General features: G+C 42.2%; 2 protein-coding genes across 8 annotated transcripts in view; one reads left to right on the forward strand and one right to left on the reverse strand.

Moving 5' to 3' along the window:
- TMEM59 (transmembrane protein 59) overlaps positions 1-4,673 on the reverse strand; it is a 30,939-nt gene extending 26,266 nt beyond the window's left edge. For 4 of the 6 annotated variants that reach the window (XM_054236273.2, XM_054236272.2, XM_009001287.4 and 1 more), the window contains exon 1: positions 4,421-4,673. In XM_054236273.2, the coding sequence (XP_054092248.1) occupies positions 4,421-4,609 (189 nt within the window). In that variant the 5' untranslated portion in view covers positions 4,610-4,673. Of the gene's footprint in view, positions 1-4,106; positions 4,177-4,420 lie in introns of those variants that run through there. The other 2 variants (XM_078331925.1, XM_054236274.2) reach the window with 1 other exon arrangement.
- Positions 4,674-5,000: 327 nt separating this feature from the next.
- The window catches only part of TCEANC2 (transcription elongation factor A N-terminal and central domain containing 2), a 61,326-nt gene continuing 42,531 nt past the window's right edge, over positions 5,001-23,795 (forward strand). For both annotated transcript variants that reach the window (XM_035251578.3, XM_002750858.6), the window contains exons 1-3: positions 5,001-5,172; positions 5,758-5,900; positions 20,267-20,408. In XM_035251578.3, coding sequence (XP_035107469.3) covers positions 5,799-5,900; positions 20,267-20,408 — 244 coding nt within the window. In that variant the 5' untranslated portion in view covers positions 5,001-5,172; positions 5,758-5,798. The remainder of the gene's footprint in view (positions 5,173-5,757; positions 5,901-20,266; positions 20,409-23,795) is intronic.

Raw genomic sequence — 23,795 nt, forward strand, 5'->3', positions numbered from 1 at the left:
TCCAGTGTGTACAAACTGGCAGACACCTAATAAGGAAACAGTATGTGCATATACCAGATAGTAACCAATGAATACAAGGTATGTATTTCTTTCCAGCAGAAGGATTAGTAAAATTTATGTAGCAGCAACAATCCATCAAGAAGGGATGGCTGCAGTCTAACATTAAATATATTTTATCATACAACTTTGAAGGTAGCACACATTTGGACCTCAGTTCTAGCTGCATTTATTAAGATAAAATTGAAATAATTTTAATAATTAAGATAATAAATTTCATACCTGAGTAGCTTTTGCAGGCTTTGTAAAACAGTTAAATAATTATTTTATGTCTTTGAAGCACCACATTATTTGCTTATACTGTACAGAGGAAGCATGAGCTTATTAGTATGAGCTATATCACATGCCATTTTATTTTCAGATATACTTTCCTTTGTTAAAGAAACCTAATGAGTCATCCAGTATCAATTTCAGAAAACCATATGGCATGGTGAAAAGAGCCTAGGTTTCAGGAGTCAGCCCTGGTTTGAAGCTCAGCCTTGCCACTTACTCTGTACAACCTTTGGCAAGTTACTTAATCTCTCTAATTCCTCAGTTGTAAAATAAGCACAATACTCTTACATCAATCCTAACTACTGTTTATTTTCTACTGCCTGATCACTGCAGAGTGTCAATCTTAACTATTAGGAGAATTATACATTTATATCTACAATAGCATTACTATTATGTAGTACTATCTAATAGACGTACATATTTAATGAGCATCCACAATGTGCCAGGCACTGTGTTAAGACTTGACATATTATGCAACATCTGGTATAGAGCTGACACTCAACTGGTAGCTATTAAGAATCATGTCTTTATTCTAAGTATTTCATGTTATATATACAAAAATGATAATTTCAAGTAAATAATTAATAACCTATGAATCCTAAATGACTAGCAAGCTTGTATATCATGTATCTTCTGATTTAGGACACACGGAAATAAATGGTGCTTCCACCATATTAAATACAGCTAAGTTCATAATTAGAAAGTCTCTCAATGATACTATTTAGGCCAGGTGCTGTGGCTCATTCATGCCTGTAATCCCAGCACTTCGGGAGGCCAAGACATAAGGATCTGTTCAGCCCAGGAGTTTGAGACAGCCTGGACAACACAGCAAGACCCTGTTACAATTTCTTTTTTTTTTTTTTGAGACAGAGTTTAGCTCTTGTTGCCCAGGCTAGAGTGCAAGGGCACGATCTCGGTTCACTGCAACCTCAGTCTCCCAGGTTTAAGTGATTCTCCTGCCTCAGCCTCCAGAGTAGCTGGGATTATAGGCACGTACCACCACGACTGACTAATTTTATATTTTTAGTAACGACAAGGTTTCTCCATGTTGGTCAGAGTGGTCTCAAACTCCTGACCTCAGGTGATCTGCCCGCCTCAGCCTCCCAAAGTGCTGTGATAACAGGCGTGAGCCATCACACCCGTCCAGCTTTTTTATTAACATAATTTATGTCTCTTGTTTTTTGAACCCAAATTATGCAATTGCACTTCTGTAGATAAAAGATAGAATAATTTAAAAATAAACATCTCCTGAGTAGCTGGGATTATAAGCATGTGCCACCACGCCCAGCTAATTTTTGTATTTTTATAGAGACAGAGTTTCACCATGTTGGTCAGCCTGGTCTTGAACTCCTGACCACCCATGATCCACTCGCCTCAGCCTCCCAAAGTGCTGGGATTACAGGCGTGAGACATCATGTCTGGCCTAAAATGAGATTTCTATCTGCCAGTTACAAATACCAGACAGAGAAGCTATGTGAGTTTGGAAATTCATCTGATTTCTTACAAAGCATAATGCATTTTTCCTGGAGCACAAAGCACAACAATTCAGAGGAGCATCAACAGAAACCAGGGAAATAATTAAATTCCTTCTTCCCTTCCTTCCTTCCTTTTCTCTTTTTCTCCCTCTCTCTCTCTTTTTTTTTTGAGGCAGACTTTCACTCTATTTGCCCAAGTTGGAGTGCAGTGGCACAATCTCAGCTCACTGCAACCTCTGCCTGCTGGGTTCAGGTGATTCTCCTGCCTCAACCACCTTGGTAGCTGGGATTACAGGGCACATGTCACCACACCCGGCTAATTTCTTTTTTTTTTTTTTTTTTTTGTATTTTTATTAGAGAGGGGGTTTCACTATGTTGGCTAGGCTGGTCTCGATCTCCTGACCTCAAGTGATCCACCCACCTTGGCATCCCAAAGTGCTGGGATTACTGGCGTGAACCATCGCACCCAGCCTTTTTATTTTTTTTTAATTGAGGCAGGGTCTCACTCTCAGGCTGGAGGGCAGTAGTGACATTTCGGCTCACTACAACCTCCACCTCCCAGGCTCAAGCAATCCATCCTCCCACCTCAGCCTCCCAAGTAGCTGGGACTACAGATGCCTGTCCCCATCCCAGGCTAATTATTGTATTTTTTTTTTCTTTGCAGTGATGGGTCTTGCCATATTGTACAGGCTGGTCTCAATCTCCTGAGTTGAGGTGATTCACCCACCTCAGTCTCCAAAAGTGCTGGGATTAAAGGCGTGAGCCGTCGTGCCTGGCGGAGTATGTTTAATGCAAGTTTATTAACAGGAGGGAGCATAGTGTAGCTAGTTTTAAGCTGAACTCCTACTCTACTTTTTTTTTTTTGGCTATGTGACCTTAGGCAAGTCACTTAACCTTTCAGAGCCTCAATTTCCTTAATTTTAAAACCCTACTTTGCAGGGTTGTTGTGAGAATTAGGGATAATGGTATGGTAAATCTCCCATCACTCTGGCTAACAGTGGAGTCTCAATAAATTTCAAGTCCAGGATCTGTAGGGAGCCAGTTGACTTGGAGTTCTTTGCGAGAAATGCTTTAATAAATAAGTAACAATGGTTTATAGATATCACACCAATTGTTAGAAAACAGTGGGCAATTTAAAGTTCCTAAAGGTTCTAGGAAGTATATCCTTTCAAATTATTTAATTATTCTCCCAACATTCTGGTTTATACTACACAATTGCCAGGAAAATCTTAAAAAAGGAAACAAACCCTAGAACAATACAAAGTAAGTCTCAGCCCAATTCCAGGCCAAATCAATATTAATGAGCTTCCTCATACAATCCTCTTAATGATGAGAAGTTTACAAGAAGTGAAGAAAAATAACGTGGTTAGAGGCAATATTCATTGATTTAAATCTGAAGTTAAAACTTATTTCTTTCTCGATTGTTACATAAACCTCTGGAAAAATATAGTATAGCCCGTCTCCCACACTTTATTAAAAAAATTGATAATCCTCATGCAATGTAAAATCCAGCCGTAAACAAAATCTGAGAAGTGCCGGCACTTAGAACTTTTCATTTCAAAGACCTTCTGAAAGCACTACAATCTAAGCTTCCCTGGAACTGTCTCCGTAGCCACTCTGCAGTTTTAGAGAGCAAAGAGGTCCAGCCACAATGGTTAAGCAAATAGCATACAAAAGATTAAGGAAAAACTTAAAGGAAGCTACCAGCAACATCAACAAAAGCTCTCATAAAACAACACGAGAGAGGGCTTATACTCAAATCATACATGGGGAAGGTGTGGCGGGAATCACCAAGCAATTTAGAATGTTTAGTAAACAGAGTTCTTAGGATGAAAAACCAAGTTTAAGGGGGGTTAGGTATGTAATTAAAAGAAAGGGGGAAGCAAAGAGAGGGCCATTCGTCTCCCTAAGCTGCGAACCCCGCCTGTGGACAGTCTCATTTCTTTCCCCACTCCACGAATTCCCCGTCTTCTGCACTGAGTGGTCTGTTTCTGGTAGGCAGACACCTAACTGCCTCTTCTCTAATACAGTCCCTCTTGGCAGCGTCTAGGACACATTAACTCAACACGGGCAGACAGCATTCCTGGGCGTCTCACTACTCCTTGAGACGCCTTCGTGACGCTTTTTATACTACAGTGGAATCGTCTACTTGTCTGACGCCCCGAAGACTACGCCCGGCCCCGAAAGACGCTCAGTAAACAAGGGTTATGAATCAATTATCTGTGGACTCGCATCTCTGCGCCTCCTTTCCTAACCACCCCCCACTTACGCTCCTTAAGATGAGGACCCCGCATTAATCACCCGTATCCTCTGCTATCCTCTCCGTCTGAGTGCTCGACTGCCCTGCTGCCCCGCAAGCTCCAGAGGAAAGGCATTGTGTCTTTCTCATCTTTGTGTCCCCCAGCCTATCACAGGGTGGTGCAGGACAAACTTCCGGTAATTACAGCAGGAACGGGGTGCAGGCAGGATTGGGGAGGAAAACAGAAGCTACACAGATGGGAGACAGCAGTTGAAGGGCGGACAGAACAGCCAGGTTGCCAGAGCCGACAAAGGTGTGGGGAGCCGAGAGATGGGCTTCCAGGGAAGGGTTGCAGCCCATTCCGGACGGGCCCTACCTTAGGGTAGGTGTGCAAGGGGTAGGTCAACTGACAGGCCCGGTGGCAAGACGCCGTATCACCCAAGACGGAGTCAAATGCTTCAGCCGAAGCGGTCCCCGAACCTCCGGCCAGGGCCATGGTCAGCAGCAGCAACGGCGGGAGCCCCAGTTGGGTCCTGACCCAGAGGCTCCCCTTCGGCGCCGCCATCTTGTTCCCCTCAGTCACAGCAGCTCAGCTTGTTGCTGTTTTCTTTGAAGGGCTTCCTCCTCCTGGGGCCAGCCCCCTTCCCCACCCTACCGACCGTTGCTTCCGCCTCCGCCGTCGCTTCAGCTCCGCCCTGACCCGAGTGAAACGGCTGCCTCCTGCCCCACCTCCCAGACTGCGAACTTCTCCTAGGCAGGCGTGAGGAGGGGAACTCAACCATCGCGAGCATTAGCACGAAGCGGGGCCGCCTGACTTCTTCCCTTCGTGGAGCAGGCTGGGGCATGTAGTTCTCCCAAAGCGGGAGGCGCACGGTATTGTCGGGAAAGTTGATCTGGGAAAACTACAGCCGCCTTCGGCTAGCCTTCCGCTCGCGTTTCTTCGCAGTGCATTCCGGGGAATGTGGTTTGCTGTGGCCCTGAGGCGCGAGGGCCGGCCGGAGCCTCTTTAGAGGAACTACTGCCCTTGGAGGAAGTCTGTTTAGTTTCAGCACAGACGGCTGGGCTTGGGAGCCTACGAGGTTGCAGTCTGGAGGGTGCCAAAAGCAGCTGCCAGGGTAGCTTTTCCTGGTGGGTCTCACGTCAGACCGTTGTTGAGTGCCTCTACCCGGGTTCCTGAGTGCAAGATGGGGTTTCTCCTTGTTCGGGGATCCAGAGATTACAGCCGTGGGTAGAGTCCTCTGACCACCGAGCAGTTGTTCCAGGGGATGACTGCGTATTGTGAGACCTCCTGCTGAGCTCTTGCGGTGGTTGTCGGTTGCTAATTACCAGGACAGCCCTTGAGATTGTGGCTGTGGTGAGGTAGTTGTTAAGAGGGTGTCTTTGAGCTCTGTGTAATCCTAACTCTTCCACAGCCCTATCTGAATTGGAAGAGGGCTTAGGTGCACGCTCTAGGAGGGGGATATTGGAATCCCCTCCTAGAACGGGCTCTTCTGTAAGCTAGGAACCTCCTAACTCAGGACATAGACCAATGATTACGGTTTCAATTCTTAGGAAGATCTTTCTTTTAAAGAGGAAATCTTACTTCCTGTCAATTCCACCCGAGTCCCTATAATTCAGAACTTCTTCCAGAGAACTCAATTGTGTCACTTTGGGGAAACAAATATCACAGCGGTCTTGGGTGAAGTTTTAGAATCTGTCCTCTTTCTTGACCAGAATCGCTGCAAGCACGTCAAGGTAGTCGGAGTCCCCTAACAATGGATAAATTCATCATTCGAACGCCTAGAATCCAGAATAGCCCTCAGAAGAAAGACTCTGGAGGAAAGGTTTACAAGCAGGCCACGATTGAATCTCTGAAGGTGAGAGGGGATCTGGGACTAGAGGAAATGTGCAAAGGACTGATAGCAAGGTGGTGCCAGAGTTTCTGGTGTGGAAAGACCTATGAATTATTTCTTGTTATGCCTCCTTCCCCAGAGTGTACCTGACCACTCCTTCTTTGTTCCCTCCGTAGCTGTACAGACTTAGATTTATCACTTTCCGCCCCTCCGATACACCCTTGTAATTACTCTGGTGCAGAGTATGGTTTGCAGCATGTGTGCTAGCTGGTAGGACAAGTCCCCTTCTGCAAAATGTAGTCCGTTAGGAATGTTAAAGTACCAAATATGATTCTATATACCTACCCTGTACAGACTCATTAAGGGGTGGGTTTTGATGCAGTTCTCTCACGTCTTACTGCCCAGAACAGTATCAAATGGCTTTACAGCTATAACTGAGACTGGAAAAGAGGCTGGTTTTTGTTGTTTTTGAGACAAGGTCTCACTGTATCGCTCAGACTGGAATTCAGTGGCATGATCTCGGCTCACTGCAACTTCCATCACCCAGGTTCAAGCAATCCTCCTGCCTCAGCCTCCCAAGTAGCTGAGATTACAGGCGCCCTGCTAATTTTTGTTTTTAGTAGACACGGGATTTCACCATGTTGGCCTGGCTGGTCTCGAACTCCTGACCTCAAATGATCCACCTGCCTCAGCATCCCAAAGTGCTGAGATTGCAGGCGAGAGCCACTGTGCCCAGTGGGAAAGAGGATATCGATGTACTCTTTGCTACCTTGAACTCAGTCTGATGCCTGTTAGCAAGCAAGATGCAAAGAGTAGATACAATGAATCAGTCAACGTAGTTACTCAATAAATGCTAAAGTAATTATTATTTTACTAAAACAAAACAACTTGTACTTAGTCCCCTTATCATCTTGAACCTTGCCTCTTACATTTCTGACTTTTTCTTTTCATTTTCCTTTATCGGTTCCTCTTCCTCCACTAGGTTCCTAGTGTTTGGGCTCCTCAGAGTTCTGTCACATTTTATGTATTTGGCCAGGATCACCTTATCCATCTCAAGGCTTTCTATGCTAAAACTGCCAAACCTGCACCTCCAGCCTAGGTTTCAGAAGGTAGGAGGGGCATCTGGAGCTAGAGAAATTGTGCAAAGGACTGTGAGAGCAAGGCAGCATTCTGAGTACTTGACATCTACTCAGTTGGACCCCTTTCTTGGATGTCTCTCACGGACTTACCAGACCCATATTGGAAAGCAGTGAAGGAGAGTATAAACAGACCCTACTGGTAACTGGGTTATCTTTAGTAGCAAGTCAGTCTCTTCTCTAAGACCTCAGTTTCCTCATCTATAAAATGTGGAGACTGAACTATACCTGTGTTTCTTCGAGGGACTGCTATTGTATGGGGCAAGATAATTCTTCATTATTTGGAGCTGCTGGTGAGTTACAGGATACTTAGCATCACTTAAGGCCAATGGCACCTCCCATTCTGATTACCGAAAATGCCCTCACATATTTCCAGGCAGCACTTGGTTGAGCCCTATAGAACTCTAGATCTTGAAAGTCTGTCCTAGTCTTGCAGTTCTGTGACTGCTTAGAACACATTCAAGGTTTTCAACTGTCTCTACCTTGTCAGAATATTCATGGATAATCGTACATAGCAATGATTCTCAATGAGGGATAATATCAGACTCAAGGAAGAATGTGGGAAGGAATAGTTGAAGTACACATATACTCTCTTACAAATACCCATATTCTTTTTTTTTTTTTTTTTTTTGAGATGGAGTCACATGCCATCACCCAGGCTGGAGTGCAATGGTGGGATCTTGCTCACTGCAACCTCCACTTCCTGGGTTCAAGCGATTCTCTTGCCTCAACCTCCCAAGTAGCTGAGATTACAGGTGCCCGCCACCACACCCAGCTAATTTTTTGTATTTTTAGTAGAAGTGGGGTTTCACTGTTTTGGCCAGACTGGTCTCAAACTCCTGACCTTGTGATCTGCCTGCTTCGGCCTCTCAAAGTGCTAGGATTACATGTGTGAGTCACCATGCCCAGCCCGAACACCCATATTCTAATATACTTCTACCTACCCCTCTCCTCTCTGGGTTCCTGCTTGTGCCTCATTTGAAAACTATGTGTGATGATGAAAATAAATGATGTGAAAATTATGGAATAAGAAGAAAACAACAGGCTGGGTTCAGTGGCTTATGCCTGTAATCCTAGCACATTGGGAGGCCGAAGCGGGTGGATTGCCTGAGCCCAGGAGTTTGAGATGAGCCTGGGCAACTTGGCAGAACCCTGTCTCTACAAAAAAATACAAAAATTAGCTGAGTATGGTGGTGTGTGCTTGTAGTCCCAACTACTCAGGAGGCTGAGATGGGAGGAACACTTGAGCCTGGGAGGCAGAAATTGCAGTGAGCCAGGATTGCACCACTTCACTACAACCTGGGTGACAGAGTGAGACACTGTCTCAAAAAAAAAAAAAAAAAAGAATAAAACAACAGACATAAGTAATAACATTCCCCTTAAATGCATTATCTTTCCTTCCAAACCCGTTTCTTGTTCTCCTGTATTAACATATATCCATATACCAAGGAACTGGGACTAGAAATCTAGGAACCATCCTTAACTCTTTTTTCTCTTATATCCAATTTTCTTTTTTCTTTCTTTTTATTTTAGACAGGGTCTCACTCTGTCACCCAGGCTGGAGTGCAGTGATGTGATTATGGGACTATAGTTGCACATCATAGCTGCAACTATAGGCACACACTACCACACCTGGCTAACTTGTTTTTTTTTTGTAGAGACAGGATTTCATCATGTTGCCCAAGCTGGTCTTGAACTTCTGGGCTCAAGCTATCTGCCCACCTTGGCCTCCCTAAGTGCTGGGATTACAGGCATGAGGCACTACTCCTGGCCCAAATTTTTTGTTCTGCTTCCTAAAAATCCTTCATGCCCATACTCACTTGATTGTCTTCCACTTTAAGTTCAAAATCATACTTCTCATCTAGAGCAGTGCTATGGTCGGCTGACTTTTCTCCCTGCTCTTGACATCCCCCATTCACCTCCCTTTCACTCTTACACCAGAGAAATATGTCTAAAACAGAAAAGAAAATCTACTCAGGTCACTTTCCTGCCTAATCCTTCCATAATTTCTCATTACCCATTAATAAAGATCACATTTTTTTACATGGCACCCGAGGCCTTCCATGACCTGGCACCTGCCTGCCTCGTCCTCTGCTAGTCTTTTTATTTATGCCACTTCCAATGTCAACTATTCACAAATCCCCAAAGATGCTGTGCTCTTTCCTACCTCTGTGCCTTTGCTTAAACTGTCCTGTTTGCCTGGAATTCCCTGACTATCTTGTCTTGGAGGCAGTGTAATGCAGTAATTAAGAACATAGGCTCTGGAGCTCGACTGCCTGCCTAGAATCCCAGCTTACTTACTACCTTTGCGACCTTGGTCAAATTATTTAGCCTCTCTGTGTCTGTCTTAATCTATAAAATGGGGATTAATAATACCCGTTTTATAAGGTATTACAAAGGTTGAGTGAGTCAACCTACATAAAGTGCTTGGTACAGAGTCTGGCCCATACTAAGTACTATGTAAGTATTTGCTATTATTGTTATTATAATTACCTTATGAAATCCTATTCATTTCCCATGACCTAGTTTAAGTCCTCTACTAGGGCTCTTCCTGACCACCTTTCTGTCCCTGAGACGCAGAGCCGATCTAATCACTCCCTCCTTGAGCCGTCCCTGTATATTAAACATGTCTGTATCATTGCACTTATTTGTGCTGTATCACAGTTGTTTCTTTACATGCCTGTGCCCTGCTATGCTCTGAGCTTCTTGAAAGTCTGTGTCTCATTGATTTTGTGTCTCTGGTTCCTGGCACAGGACTTGGCCTATAGTAGGCTGCAATACATTTTTCTAAATGACCAAATGAAGTAAAATAAAAGGCTTGGCATGGCATATGAGAGTATTCTACCCCAGTGTGCTTATCATTTCATCCCTTGTAGCCTCTCCTTTATATGTATGCATTCCAACCACACTTTATTTCTTGCTGTTCTTTGTATAAGCTGTACTCTTTCATGTCTCCAGGGCTTCCTTGGACTTGATGCTGGTCCCTTTTCCTTTTTTTTTTTTTGAGACCGAGTTTCGCTCTTGTTATCCAGGTTGGAGTGCAATGGCACGATCTCGGCTCACCACATCCTCTGCCTCCTGGGTTCAGGCAATTCTTCTGCCTTAGCCTCCTGAGTAGGTGGGATTACAGGCACATGCCACCATGCCCAGCTAATTTTTTGTATATATAGTAGAGACGGTTTCACCATGTTGACCAGGATGGTCTTGATCTCTTGACCTTGTGATCTGCCTGCCTCGGCCTCCTGAAGTGCTGGGATTACAGGCGTGAGCCACCGCGCCCGGTCCAGGTCCCTTTTCCTTGAAAGCCCTTCTATTTTCTTTTACAGAGACAATTTCTACCCATTTGTCAACCCACTTAAGAACCACTTTGCCTATAAATCCTAGATTAAAAGCTCCATGAGTATGGGACCTTGAGTATTTTTTTTTTTCAAGACAAGAGTCTCACTTTGTCACCCAGGCTAGAGTAAAGTGGTGTGATCTCAGCTTACTGCAGCCTCTGCCTTCTGGGTTCAAGCAATTCCCCTGCCTTACCCTCCCAAGTAGCTGAGATTACAGTCACCCGCCACCATACCCGACTAATTTTTGTATTTTTAGTAGAAATGGGTTTTCACCATATTGGGCAGGCTGGCCTGGAACTCCTGACCTCAAGTGATCCACCTACCTTGGCCTCCCAAAGTGCTGGGATTATAGGTGTGAGCTGCCACACTCGGCCAGGACCTTGAGTATTTTATTTACCTCCCTGTCCTGGGATGTAGCACAGTGCCTGACATATATTTAATAACAAATATTTATTGACCACTTAATAGGAATTCATAGTGGATTGGAGAAAACTACAGGTAATCAGACAATTATAATATAGTAAAGTAAGTGCTGTGGCAGATATGCTATGACAGATAATCCAGTCCACTGTGAATTCCTGAGTCCTGGGACTGCAATATCTTATTATGTTCTGATTCTGCTCTAAGACCTAACACAGTGCCTGCTATATTGTAAGTAAAATGTGTTGAATAGATAATAATCATCTTTATACTGGCCCAGCACAATGCTAAGTACTATAGAGAACATAAGAGAAATTTAAGATCAGAATACAAACCCTCATGAAACTTCCTGAAAAGGGATCAAATTATAGGAGGTTAATAAATAATGAAACCAGGTGTGGTGGCTCATGCCTATAATCCCAGCACTTTGGGAGGCCAAGGTAGGAGGATCATTTGAGCTCAGGAGTTTGGGACCAGCCTAGGCTACATGATGAAGCCTCATCTTTACCAAAAAAAAAAAAAAAAAAAAATAGTGGCTGGATGCAATGGCTCACACCTGTAATCCCAACACTTTGTGGGGGCCGAGGTGGGTAGATCACGAGGTCAGGAGTTCGAGACCAGCCTGGCCAATATGGTGAAACCCTATCTCTACTAAAGATATAAAAATTAGCTGGGCGTGGTAGCACATGCCTGTAGGCCCAGCTGCTCAGGAGGCTGAGGCAGGAGAATTGCTGGAACCCGGAAGGCAGAGGTTGTAGTGAGCTGAGATTGCACCACTGCACTCCATCCTGGGGGACAGAGCAAGATTCCATCTCAAAAAAAAAAAAAGTAGCCGGGCATGGTGGCATGTGCCTGTGGTCCCAGCTACTCAGTAGGCTGAGGTGGGAGGATTGCTTGAGCCCAGGAGGTTGAGGCTGCAGTGAGCCATGATCATACCCCTGCACTCCAGCCTGGCCAACAGCAAGACCCTGTCTCAAAAATAAAATAATGATACAGAATTATACGTGATCCATTTCAGAATTGTCCTGTAAACAATAAGGGTTACGAGGTAAGAGAAGAGGCCCGGTGCGGTGGCTCATGCCTATAATCCCAGCACTTTGGGAGGCTGAGGTAGGCAGATTACCTGAGGTCAGGAGTTTGAGACCAGCCAACATGGTGAAACTTCGTCTCTACTAAAAACACAAAAATTATCTGGGCATGGTGGCAGGCACCTGTAGTCCCAGCTACTCAGGATTACAGGAGGCTGAGGCAGGAGAATCACTTGAACCTGGGAGGCAGAGGTTGCAGTGAGCCGACATCATGCCACTGTACTCCAGCCTGGGTGACAGAGCAAGACTCTGTCTCAAAAAAAAAAAAGGTAAGTGAAGAGAGAGCTTAGTGTCTGTTTTAGTGGTCAGAGAAGGCTATGTGGCCAGCCACCATAAAGGGACGGGAGGATTTGGCTAGGTCTGTTATACTCTTGAGAAGTAGTGACATATAACCATTCAATGAGTGGTACTTGCTCTTCTGTTTCCTCTATGCATGCATGATGCTTGGTGTGTTCACAATGGGAAATTAAAAAGAAATTGAGTTAAATGTGAATTTTAGAGTTAGCTAGGTCCACTTTTCCACCAAACATCAGCATTATGTTTTAATGCCAAGAACCTACTAAATGTTCAAGCTTCAATTTCCTCATCAATAACATCAGAAATAACAATACCTTATCTACTTGATTGTTATGAGAGCAAAATAGATAAATTCATATTGAAAGGGCTAAGCATTGTGCCTAGCATGTAGTAAAAACTGATAAATAGTTTCTTCTTTTCATGTGTGGCAAAGGAGGGGCTTGTTTAGTAAAATCAAAGCTGAGGAGGAAGAGGAGGATGATAGTAGGAACAAGGATTACTATAACATTTATTGAGTCCTTTTTTATGGGCCAGGCATTGTGCTAACTACCGCTTTACATCTATTAACTCTTTAAATCTTAATAATAGCTTTGTGAGATGTATGCTTTTATCATTTATATTTTACAGATGAAAAACTAAGGCACAAAGAAATTAAGTAGCTTGCCTGAAGTCATGCAGCCATTAGTGGCAAAGTTGGGATTTGAACTAGACAATCTGGGTCCATAGTCTGTCCCCTACAGATGGGGTAAGCTGAAAAAAAAAAAAGAAAAAAATAAGTGTAGGTTTCTGAATGCCAAACTGTAGAGGTATAAAAATCTTGAAATATTAGGACAATTGTATTTCTGTTATCAGTATATTACAAGTAATTTTGCCATAGGCTTACCACCTATAAAAGTGATTCTCAATAGATCTCATGTAGTGTACATTTAAGTGGTAAAGGTTAATTTAGTTAATCTCTTTTTATTCCCTTAAGTGGAAGTGATTTCTTCTGTTGGTTGCAATAAGAGATTTTTTTTTAAATTAAAAGGTCCTGGAGTATACTCATTCTTTTAGGTTCATCACTTCAGAACATTCTATAAACCTTTCCTTCCTTTGTAGGATCGACTAGCCAATATGTTGCCTCCTGCCCTCACCAGTGGAATGGTGCCCCCATAACTACTTATGAATGAGTCATTTTCCCTAATTGGTTTTGTCAAACCTGATATTTCAGCAACCCACAACTGTAAAACCAGATGGTATATTGGAAAGCACATCTTTTTTCTGGCAATAACTGTTCTACTCTTCATTGTAGTTTCCTCGTTGATATTTTCTGTCCATTTCTCTCATTTCTCCAAGTAATTTGAGTGATCTGTTTTCTGGCCCATATTTAGAAATTGAGACATTTCTTGATATATATGGAATTCTTTTGCTCTTGAATAGACTGCTGTTTTTCCTATTTCTGACATAAAATTTCATATCTGAAAACTTAGTTCTTGAAGGTAGAAATAGTTTTCTTCAGTTACACCTACTGGGCACTGCGGATAGTGAGATAAATAAAAAATTGTTACAGCCCTCAAGTTATACATAGTCTAGTGGGAAAGATAGCCTTGTTGATGATAAGTATTTGCAGAAAGCATAGATGCAGTAATAGGAGTCTATACAACTTACAGAGGGACGCAAAATGGAGTATGGTAAAATGTGGTAGAGGCAAGGCAAGAAAGTCTTCGTAGAAGAAGTGATGCTTGAAGAGAGTCTTAAAAAATAAATATTTATCAGGCAAATGAGGCAAAGAAAGAATATCCCAGGCAAAGAGTATGAAATTCAAAAGGAAGCTGTAAATAGTTTGGTGTATCTGGAGCAAATGATGAGACTGAAAAGAATGTCAGGAGCCAAGCCATGGAAGGCCTTTTATGCCATGCTAAAGAGTTTGGACTTCTTTAGTTCCATATGGTGAAATTATCTGATGTGGAACCTTTAACCTGATTCCAGCCATATAGAAATGCTGGATTAAAAGCCTCCAATTCAGAGCTGAGCTTGAAAGCAAGAAAGGGAAATCCTTAGGTGCCAGGAAGAGAGAGGAAAGCCAAAATCAGAGCTATAAGTGGGAACCGAAGTTGAATAGTTCCAGGGAATATTGAATCCAGATATAATGCTTAGGGGCTGGGATTTTAAGGCCATTATGGATGGGAGATAAAGTCTCAGGCAAATGTGATGTGGGAAGCTAAAACTGATCCCCTATGTGAAGCCGGAAGCCAAAACAGGACTACCATATGTTTGTGAAAAATGAGCTAGAAAAATTCTATCCACTGGTCCAGGGAAGCAGATTGTTACCTTCTCAGGGTCTTAGATGGAAACAGGGTTGACAGTAATAATAAATTAGAGCCACGTTCTTATTACCATGCATGAATATGTGTACAGTCATCTTCCAGGACCACCCACAGGTGCCAAAATCCACAAATGCTCGTTTTTTTGTTTTGTTTTGTTTTGTTTCTTTAAAGATGGGGTTTCACCTTTGTTGGCCAGGCTGGTCTCGAACTTCTGACCTCAAGTGATCTGCCCACCTTGGCCTCTCAAAGTGTTGGGATTCCAGGCGTGAGCCACCACGCCCGGCCTAAATGCTTGTTTTTTATATAGAATAGTGTGCCATTTGCACACCGTATACATCCTCTTGTATAGTTTAAATCACTTCTATATTACTTATACAGGTTGAGCATCCTAATCTGAAATCCAGAATGTTGTAAAATCCAACACTTTGGGGTGCCAACATGGTACCCAAGGGAAATGCTCATGAGAACATTTTTGACTTTGGATTTTTGGATTAGGGATGCTCAACCAGTAAGTATAATACAAATATCCAGAAATCCCAAATCCGAAACATTTCTGGTCTCAAGCGTTTTGGATAAGGGATACTCAATCTGTAATACCTAATACAATGTAAATGCTATGTAAGTAGTTGTTATACTGTATTTTTTTTTGTTTTTGAGACGGAGTTTCGCTGTTGTTACCCAGACTGGAGTGCAATGGCACAATCTCGGCTCACCGCAACTCCGCCTCCTGGGTTCAAGCAATTCTCCTGCCTCAGTCTCCCAAATAGCTGGGACTACAGGTGCGTGCCACCATGCCCAGCTAATTTTTCTATTTTTAGTAGAGATGGAGTTTCACCTTGTTGACCAGGATGGTCTCGATCTCTTGACCTTGTGATCCACCTGCCTCGGCCTCCCAAAGTGCTGGGATTATAGGTGTGAGCCACCGTGCCCGGCCTATACTGTATTGTTAATGGAATAATGACAAGGAAAAAAAGTCTGTGAGTGTTCAATACAGATGCAGCTATCCTTTTTTTGTTTTTTAATATTTTTGACCTGTGGTTGGTTGAATCCACAGATGTGAAACCTGCTGATCCAGAAGGGTAACTGTAGTTAAATTCACACTATTTGCAAACTGAAAAAAATTAATATAAAAACTGGCCTAGAACTGACAAAATTCAAATCTTGGCAAAGACAAATGTGAGATTTCTGTATTAAGATACTTCATATCCTAGAGTGCAGAGGACTTTCATAGAACACAACCCCCTGTAAGGATAAACTAATGGTCAGAAATTACAAAGTCTATAAGAAAATAAATTGCCAAGAGGGAGAATGAGCAGACAGATGTATGTAATAGAATTTCTACCCGAAGAAGTAGAGATAAGAAAACAATCTGAAAGAGACCTTAAATATGTTTAAAATGTTTGTTACTGGCGGAGGGTATCCAGGTTCTTGGCATTTTGAACAAAGAATTGGACAAAACGCACAAATCAACAAATGAAGCGATGAAAGCATAGGTTTATTGAAGTGAAAGTACATTCCACAGAGTGGGAGCGGGCTTGAGCAGGTTCAAGAGATCTGGTTACAGAATTTTCCAGGGTTTAAATACCCTCTAGAGGTTTCCCATTGGTTACTTGATTACACCCTATGTGAATGAAGTAGTGGCCTGCAACCAGTATGATTGGTTATGGAAGGTGACCAGTCTGAGGCTAAAGTGAAGTTACAAAGTTACACTCTATGCAACATCTAATTGGTTGAAGGAGGGGACCAATCAGAGGTGAAATGAAGTTACAAAATTATACCCCTATGTAGTTGAAGACCAGGCAGGGGACCAGTTTGGTTGGTTGTGCATTTTTCCTTTTTTTTTTTTTCCGAGACAAAGTCTCACTGTGTTACCCAGGCTAGAGTGCAGTGATGCGATCTTGGCTCACTGCAACCTCCACCTCCCAGGTTCAAATGATTCTTTTGCCTCAGCCTCCCAAGTAGCTGGGATGACAGGCATGTGTCACCATGCCCAGGTAATTTTTGTATTTTTAGTAGAGATGGGGTTTCGCCATATTAGCCAGGCTGGTCTTGAACTCCTGACCTCAAGTGATCCACCCGCCTCGGCCTCCCTTTTGATTTAGTTCTAGGGAGTCAGTGCGAATCAGCCTTAGGTTTCCTGCCTCCAGACCTCATGTTCACAAAGATATAGGAATGGAAACCCCAGATAAGAACAGAATAGTATGTAGAGAGAACAGGAAAGTTTGGAGAGGAAGAAAGACAGAACTTTTCCAATGAACAGATATCCTTATTGAAGCAGAAATATATTGAACTGGTTAAACATAGACAAGCCATAGCTAAAGAGAGAAATACTTGGGATATCTGAGGAAGTCACTTAGGATATCTCATAGAGAAATGAAGAGACAGAAATATAAAAGAAAAAAGTACATAAAGGATAGACAGAGAAGCCATGGAATTTGGGTTTCTGAAGCAGAGGCTTCTGAGAACAATACTGGTATCAATTTGTTAGTATACATAATAAACATTGTAAGGGTAGGTTGAGCATGGTGGCTCACACTTGTAATCCTAACATTTGAGGAGACCAAAGTGGATGGATCACTTGAGTCCAGGAGTTTGAGACCAGCCTGGGAAACATAGTGAGACCCCATCTCTATAAAAAAAATTTAAAAATTACCCAGATGTGGTTGCACGCCTATGGACCCAGCTACTTGTGAGGCTGAGGTGTTAGGACCCCTTGAGCCCAGGAGGTTGAGGCTGCAATGTGATCTCACCACTGCATTCCAGCCTGGGCAACAGAGCATGACTCTCTCTCAAAAAAAAAAAAAAATTGTAAGAGTAAACACTAAAATGACAGAAATATAATGCATAACTTCCAAACCATAGAGGGGAAAAAAGAGGTGGGGCACAGTGGCTCACACCTGTAATCCCTATGCTTTCAGAGGCTGAGGTGAGGGGATCAGTTAAGGCTAGGAGTTTGAGACCAGTCTGGGCACTGGGCAACAGAGTGAGACCCCATGTCTACAAAAAATACAAAAATTAGCCAGGTGTAGTGGTTCTTGCCTGTGAACCCAGCTACTCAGGAGGCTGAAGCAGGAGAATCACTTGACCAGGTTGGGGGAGTAGGGGTGGAGGTTGCAGTGAGCCGAGATAGTGCCATTGCACTCCAACCTGGGTGACAGAACAAAACTCTGTTTCAAAAACAACAACAACAACAAAATTAGCCAGGTGTGGTGGCACGTGCCTGTACTTCCAGCTACTCGGGAGGCTGGCAGGAAGATTGCTTGAACCCAGGAGTTGAAGGCTAACAGTGAGCTGTGATTGTTACCACTGCACCCGGCCTGCACAACAGAATGGGACGCCATCTATTAAAAAACAAAAAAAGGAAAAAATAGATTAAAGAAAACTCAAATAGAAGATACGAAAGAAGAGAAAATATGTTCAAATATATCAATAATTATAATAAATACAAATGGATTAAGCATGCCTATTAAAAGATAGAGATTTTCAGATTGGAATAGGGGATGGGGAGCAAAATAAGGCAGCCAGAGGCTATGTAAAGTGTTATGACTCAGAAAAGCTGAAAGTAAAGAGATGAAGACAGTATACAAAAAAATCTGTCATAGACAGGAGTTCATTGAAACAGTGTTTATAACATGTAAAATGTGAGGAAGGAAACTAAATATCCAATAGGGGAATAGATTTTAAAATTCTAAAGCATTTGTATATAAAAATAATGGAATACTATCCAATACTATTAAAATGGACCAACCGGGATTACATGTTTCAGTATGGATAAATCAAGAAAATACATCGGCGAGAAAAGTATGATATTTATGTTTTCCTAGTGAAAATGTCCCCTTACTTGGCTTTATTGATTTATTTTTCATACAGTTTAACACTAATACCATTTCATATTGTAACAGATCATAGAAAAAGATTTTGTCTTAATTTTTACTCATGCCCTTAAAAACTGAGAACAAAGCAGTAGGTATCAAATGATATTTCCCAGTGAGATTCTAGACCATCTATACAGAAGGCAATACATGGAGAACAGTTTTGGGACCCTGAACCTGTCACTCACCATAAGCTTTAAAGTAGGTTGAAGTAAAAGGAAGAGGGGAGAGCAAATTCTTTTGGATGAAGCAAGAATGCCACTTGGAGAACTTGACTTCAGTACCTGAGATTGGTGGACAGAGATCAGACTATGCCTTGGAAAATCTAAAGACAGAGAGTGGCTGACTGATGTGAAAGAAGTGGGTGCATTGGAAGGGCTATTACTCTCAGAATATTTTGGGACAAAGATATGGGCAAGTAGGGAGAAAATGTTGGCTGGCATGGAGTTGAATGAAAATGGATGGGTTCACGAAGATACTTGGAAGGACGATGGGATCCCTAGAGAGGGCCTGCAGGTTGCCAAAAACAGGAATCAGGGGAGGACTTGTGGGTGGCTGGCAGGAGACAGTACCCACAGTATGGGAACTACAGTGAGAGCTCAACAGTGGGAGCTTTCCAAGGAATGGCAAAAGTAACCTATACAAGAAAAAGAAAGTCAGCTTTCAATGTCTGCCAAGTCCAGGTAGTACTAAAACCTGCTTAGCACAGTATCACTATGTTAAAGTAAGGCTTTTCCTTCCCCTTTCCTCTTTTTCTTCTCCTGGCTTTGAACCTGGAAGGGTCAGAAGCCAACGCAAACAAGCAGACTGGAGAGGAAGAGAAGCAAAGTAGGGGTGACAGGGAAATCAAACACATCCTCTTCCCACCATAGGCTTCTAGGCTGGAAGCAGACACCAGCCAAGGGAGAGAGATAAGACATTTTTGGGTGCTTTTATCAAACTATCATATATAAAATGCATATAGAAAAGTGCACAAATTGCAAGTTACATGAGGAATTTTCACAATAAACACAGCAGCATCCAGATCAAGAAACAATATTATCAGAATCCCAGAATCCCTTTCAGTTTCCTAACTGTGCCCACCTCCCTCGGGTAATACCAATCCAAGATTTTTTGTGTGTGTAGTTATAAAAGGAACTTAAAAGTCTCCCACTTTACTTTTTAAATAATTCTTAGTAGAATAATTTCAACACTATAGAAAAGTTTGCCACACAGTATAAAGAACTTTCCCATCTTCTTTACCCAGATTCCTTAATTGTTAATTTTTTATACTTAATGGAAAGATGCATATCAACTTTAAGGTGGTACATAGTTTCTTCTAAGAAGGGAAGGAGGGGAATGAGTTGGTGCAAGGTACAAAGGGACTTAAACTATAATGTTTTATTATTTTATGTGAAGTGGCAAAATGTTCATTTTTTCCATTATAAATAGTGGGTTACTCTCTGTAACTTTGTATGTGTTTGAAGTTTTAAAAAGTTACTTGAACAAGAGTTTTGAGTCTTATCCTCTAAGAAGTGGGGAACTACTGAAATGTGCTTTTAATTGTTGAAATCAACATGTCTGACTTCTCTGCTTGCTGTTCTTGCCTATGAATTAAGTCACTCTTAAGTGAGCTATAGAGTTTATTCACCTCAGCATTGTTTTTTTCTTCTCATCCTTATTGCCTCTCACTGCTAAGTGCCCAGTGGTGTCTGACAGTGTGAGATTAAAACTTGCACTTTTCCTAATAGATGCACCTCTCTTCCTGATTTGCAGTAAGCCGTACCTGCTTTTATGCAATTATCCATCATTTGGGGCCATCAGATGCACTGTACTTTGGTTCAGGTCATAATCAATAATTCATATGTCAATAGGAGCCCCATTAGCTCAGGTGAAGGCAGATGTCTTTCTAATGAAAATCTCCCATTTTCCAAATGACTTTTCTTTTTTCCAGAGAGTTGTGGTTGTAGAAGACATAAAAAGATGGAAAACTATGCTGGAGCTTCCTGGTCAAACGAAAGAGAATCTCGTTGAAGCCTTACAAGAATTAAAGAAGAAAATACCCTCCAGGGAGGTGTTAAAATCAACAAAGATAGGTATATTCCACTTTATTTTTTAAGAAAGCTTATATTTTGTCTTTTTCTTTCCTTCCTCTCTCCCTCAGACATGAAGTTACCTGCTTTCTCAATGCTTTTCAAACTCTCTCATAAAGGACTGTTGTTTAAAAAATTATCTGTTGGTTGCAGGCCAATACCTTGGTAATATATAATAAAAATTACCAGAAAAATGAAATGAAATATACAAAATACAGCCCCAATTTTCAAAATGAGATTCAACAGATATAGAATTACTCTTGTCAAATTACTGTGAAAGTTTCTAAATGCTTACATTCAATTTATGTACTTAGTTCATGGACTGGAAACTGGCAATAGCATATGGATAACGTTTTGAATGTGCTAGATGCTAGATGTGCAGAAATGAACAAGACATGATTTGTGACCTCAGGAAACTTAGGGGTTGGGCTGGGTACATTAGCTCATGCCTATAATCCCAACACTTTGGGAGGCTGAGGCAGTCAGATCACTTGAGGTCAGGAGTTTGAGACCAGCCTGGACGACATGGGCAAAACCCTGTCTCTACTAAAAATACAAAGATTAGCTAGGTGTGATGGTACATGCTTATAATCTCAACTACTCAGGAGGCTGAGGCATGAGAATTGCTTGAACCTGGGAGGCAGAGGTTGCAGTGAGCCAAGATCATGCCACTGCACTCCAGCCTGGGTAACTGAGACTGTCGCAAATTAAAAAAAAAAAAAGAAGAAGAAGAAGAAAAGAAAAGAAACTTAGGGTTTGGTAGAAGAGACAATCATATAGACAAATGGTAACAGTGAAATATTGTAGGTTATAAATAAAAACGTGTAAATAGTGTTCTGGTTACTATTCTAATCTAAATAAGGGATATACTGGGAACTTCAGAAAAGGCTTCATAAAGGAGTTGACATTTCAGTTACATCTTGATATTATAGCATTGGAGATATTTAAAAGGTAAGTGAGGGACCATGTTGAATTGCCATTTTAGTACAGTACACAACTGTGAATAATATGCAAGGGAGGGCCAACATGTGTTCCTCAAGCTGCTCCCAGTTCCCCTGGGAGTCCAGGACAGTCATTCACAGCTGCTGTTCTTGCCCTCACTAGTGCAGCCATTGCCTTGTCTGCTTCCCCTTGACCTCTTGTTCACGAGAAGCAGGAGAGACAGCAGCTTCAGAACTGGCACTAACAGCTGGGAAGAGCTGTGCAAAATCCCCAAAGGGCCCCCAAGAGTCTTAGTGTTGTACCCCGTAATATAAACCAGAATCTGAGAAAATCAGATGCTTTAAGAATATAAAACCCTACTTTTATAGCCAAGGAGATTCTCCCATCTGCTGCTGGATTTTGTCTTTATAGGTTATAATCACTAGGGGGCAATAAGACCATTCATATGAGCAGATAAAGTATTTCCACCAGCAGAGGGTACTAGTGATTAATATTTCATAACATGTACATATATGTACATATGCATATGTATATGGTTAAGCACATTCCACAAATACCATATATGATCATAACTTAAATATCAACATAATAGTCTAGATTTGAAGATTTTAAGATTATAATTAAAAAATATAATTTCTATTTGGTGTTTGAATACAATTATGAGTATGCTTTCAAGAATGGATATTTCTAATGTTCGGAGATTTCAATTCAAGGATCCTAATGCAACCACGACAGGGCTTAAGTTAGGAGGAACTGGAAACCATCTAACTTTGAGTCTTTTTCTTTTTTTTGAGGCGGAGTCTCACTCTGTCGCCTGGGCTGGAGTGCAGTGGCACATCTTGGTTCACTGCAATCTCTGGCTGCTGGGTTCGAGCAATTCTTCTGCTTCAGCCTCTCAAGTAGCTGGGATTAGTGGGCCCACCTACTATGCCCAGCTAATCTTTGTATTTCTTGTAGAGATGGGGTTTCACCACGTTGGCCAGGTTGGTCTCGAATTTCTGACCTCATTATTTGCCTGCCTCGGCCTCCCAAAGAACTGGGATTATAGGCGTGAGCCATGATGCCTGGCCTTGAGCCTTGACTATCCGAAGTCTCCCCTAAACCTGAGGTTATATGGAATATAGGAGTTTCTTGGTTTCTTTATAGTTACAACTGATGTTGTATAGCACAGCAACTGTGCTATGCTGAAGATTTCATTTGGATCATTGCCTGAGAATGTTTACACTCTTCAACCTTTGGTCTTCCTGCCTGTTCCTATCCTTGGTTATAAGGGACAAATATTTACTGAGTATCTTTTCTGTGTTGGGAACTATATAGGCATAATAATGAAGGAGACAGATATTGTCCTGCCTTATTGGAGCTTTAAATCTAATAGTTTAACAAGACTTCATCATGCAATGCGATGAGTGCTCTGACGATGGGGAGAAGTTAGCAAAATGACTATATGTGTTAGGAGTAGGGCAGAAGGTGTTGAAGAATGTGTCAGGCAGGAGTACATCACGTGAGCTGTATAGAGGGTGGAGGTGGGAGAGAACATGATGCATTCCAGAAACTAAAAGAAGTTTGGCATGTTAGAAATGTAATGTGCTTGAGAGAGCATGGCAAGAAATGAGGCTAGAGAGACATTCTGGACCAGATGGAGAAGGTTCTTTGTCAGCCATTCAGAACTGTTTGGTCTTGGCATATGTATTAGTTATCTATCACTGTGTAAAAATTACTCTAAAATGTAGCTGCTGAAGACAGTATTTATTATTGCACACAATTTTTTTAAGCTACCAGTCAAGCTACCAGCTGGGGTTGCACTCATCTGAAGGCTTGACCAGGGCTTCAGGATCTGCTTCCAAAATGGCTCACAGGATTGCTGGCAGGAGGCCTCAGTTTCTCATCATGTGTGCCTCTCCTTGGAGCTGCTCATGACATGGCAGCTGGCTTTCCTCATACAAGTGATCCAGGAAAGAACAAGGAAGCAAGAGAACAACCAAGATGGAAGCCACAGTGTCTTTTGTAACCTGATCTCAGAAGTGATACATCATCAGTTTTGTCATATGCTATTGGTCACACAGACTATCCCTGGTACAGTTTGGAAGGCAACACCAGTACCAGGAATTGATAATCACTGGAGTCTAACTTGTAGACTGGCTACTATAGCCTGTATTTCTTTTTATTAATCTTAGATACATTATACTTTTATACTTCCTGGACCTACAGATTCATGTTCATTGTTGAAAATTTATAGCCATTATCTCTTTTGTTGTTGTTGAGATAAAGTCTTTCTCTGTTACCCAGGCTGGAGTGCAGTGGCACAATCATAGCTCACTGCTGCCTTGAACTCCCAGGGTCAAGTGATCCTCCTGCCTGAGCCCCCCAAGTAGCTGGGACTGCAGGTTAGCATCCAGCTAATGTGTGTATTTTTTGTAGAGACAGGGTCTCCCTATGTTGCCCAGGCTG

Source organism: Callithrix jacchus, chromosome 7, assembly GCF_049354715.1.
Source record: "Callithrix jacchus isolate 240 chromosome 7, calJac240_pri, whole genome shotgun sequence".
Taxonomy (NCBI): Eukaryota; Metazoa; Chordata; class Mammalia; order Primates; family Cebidae; genus Callithrix; species Callithrix jacchus.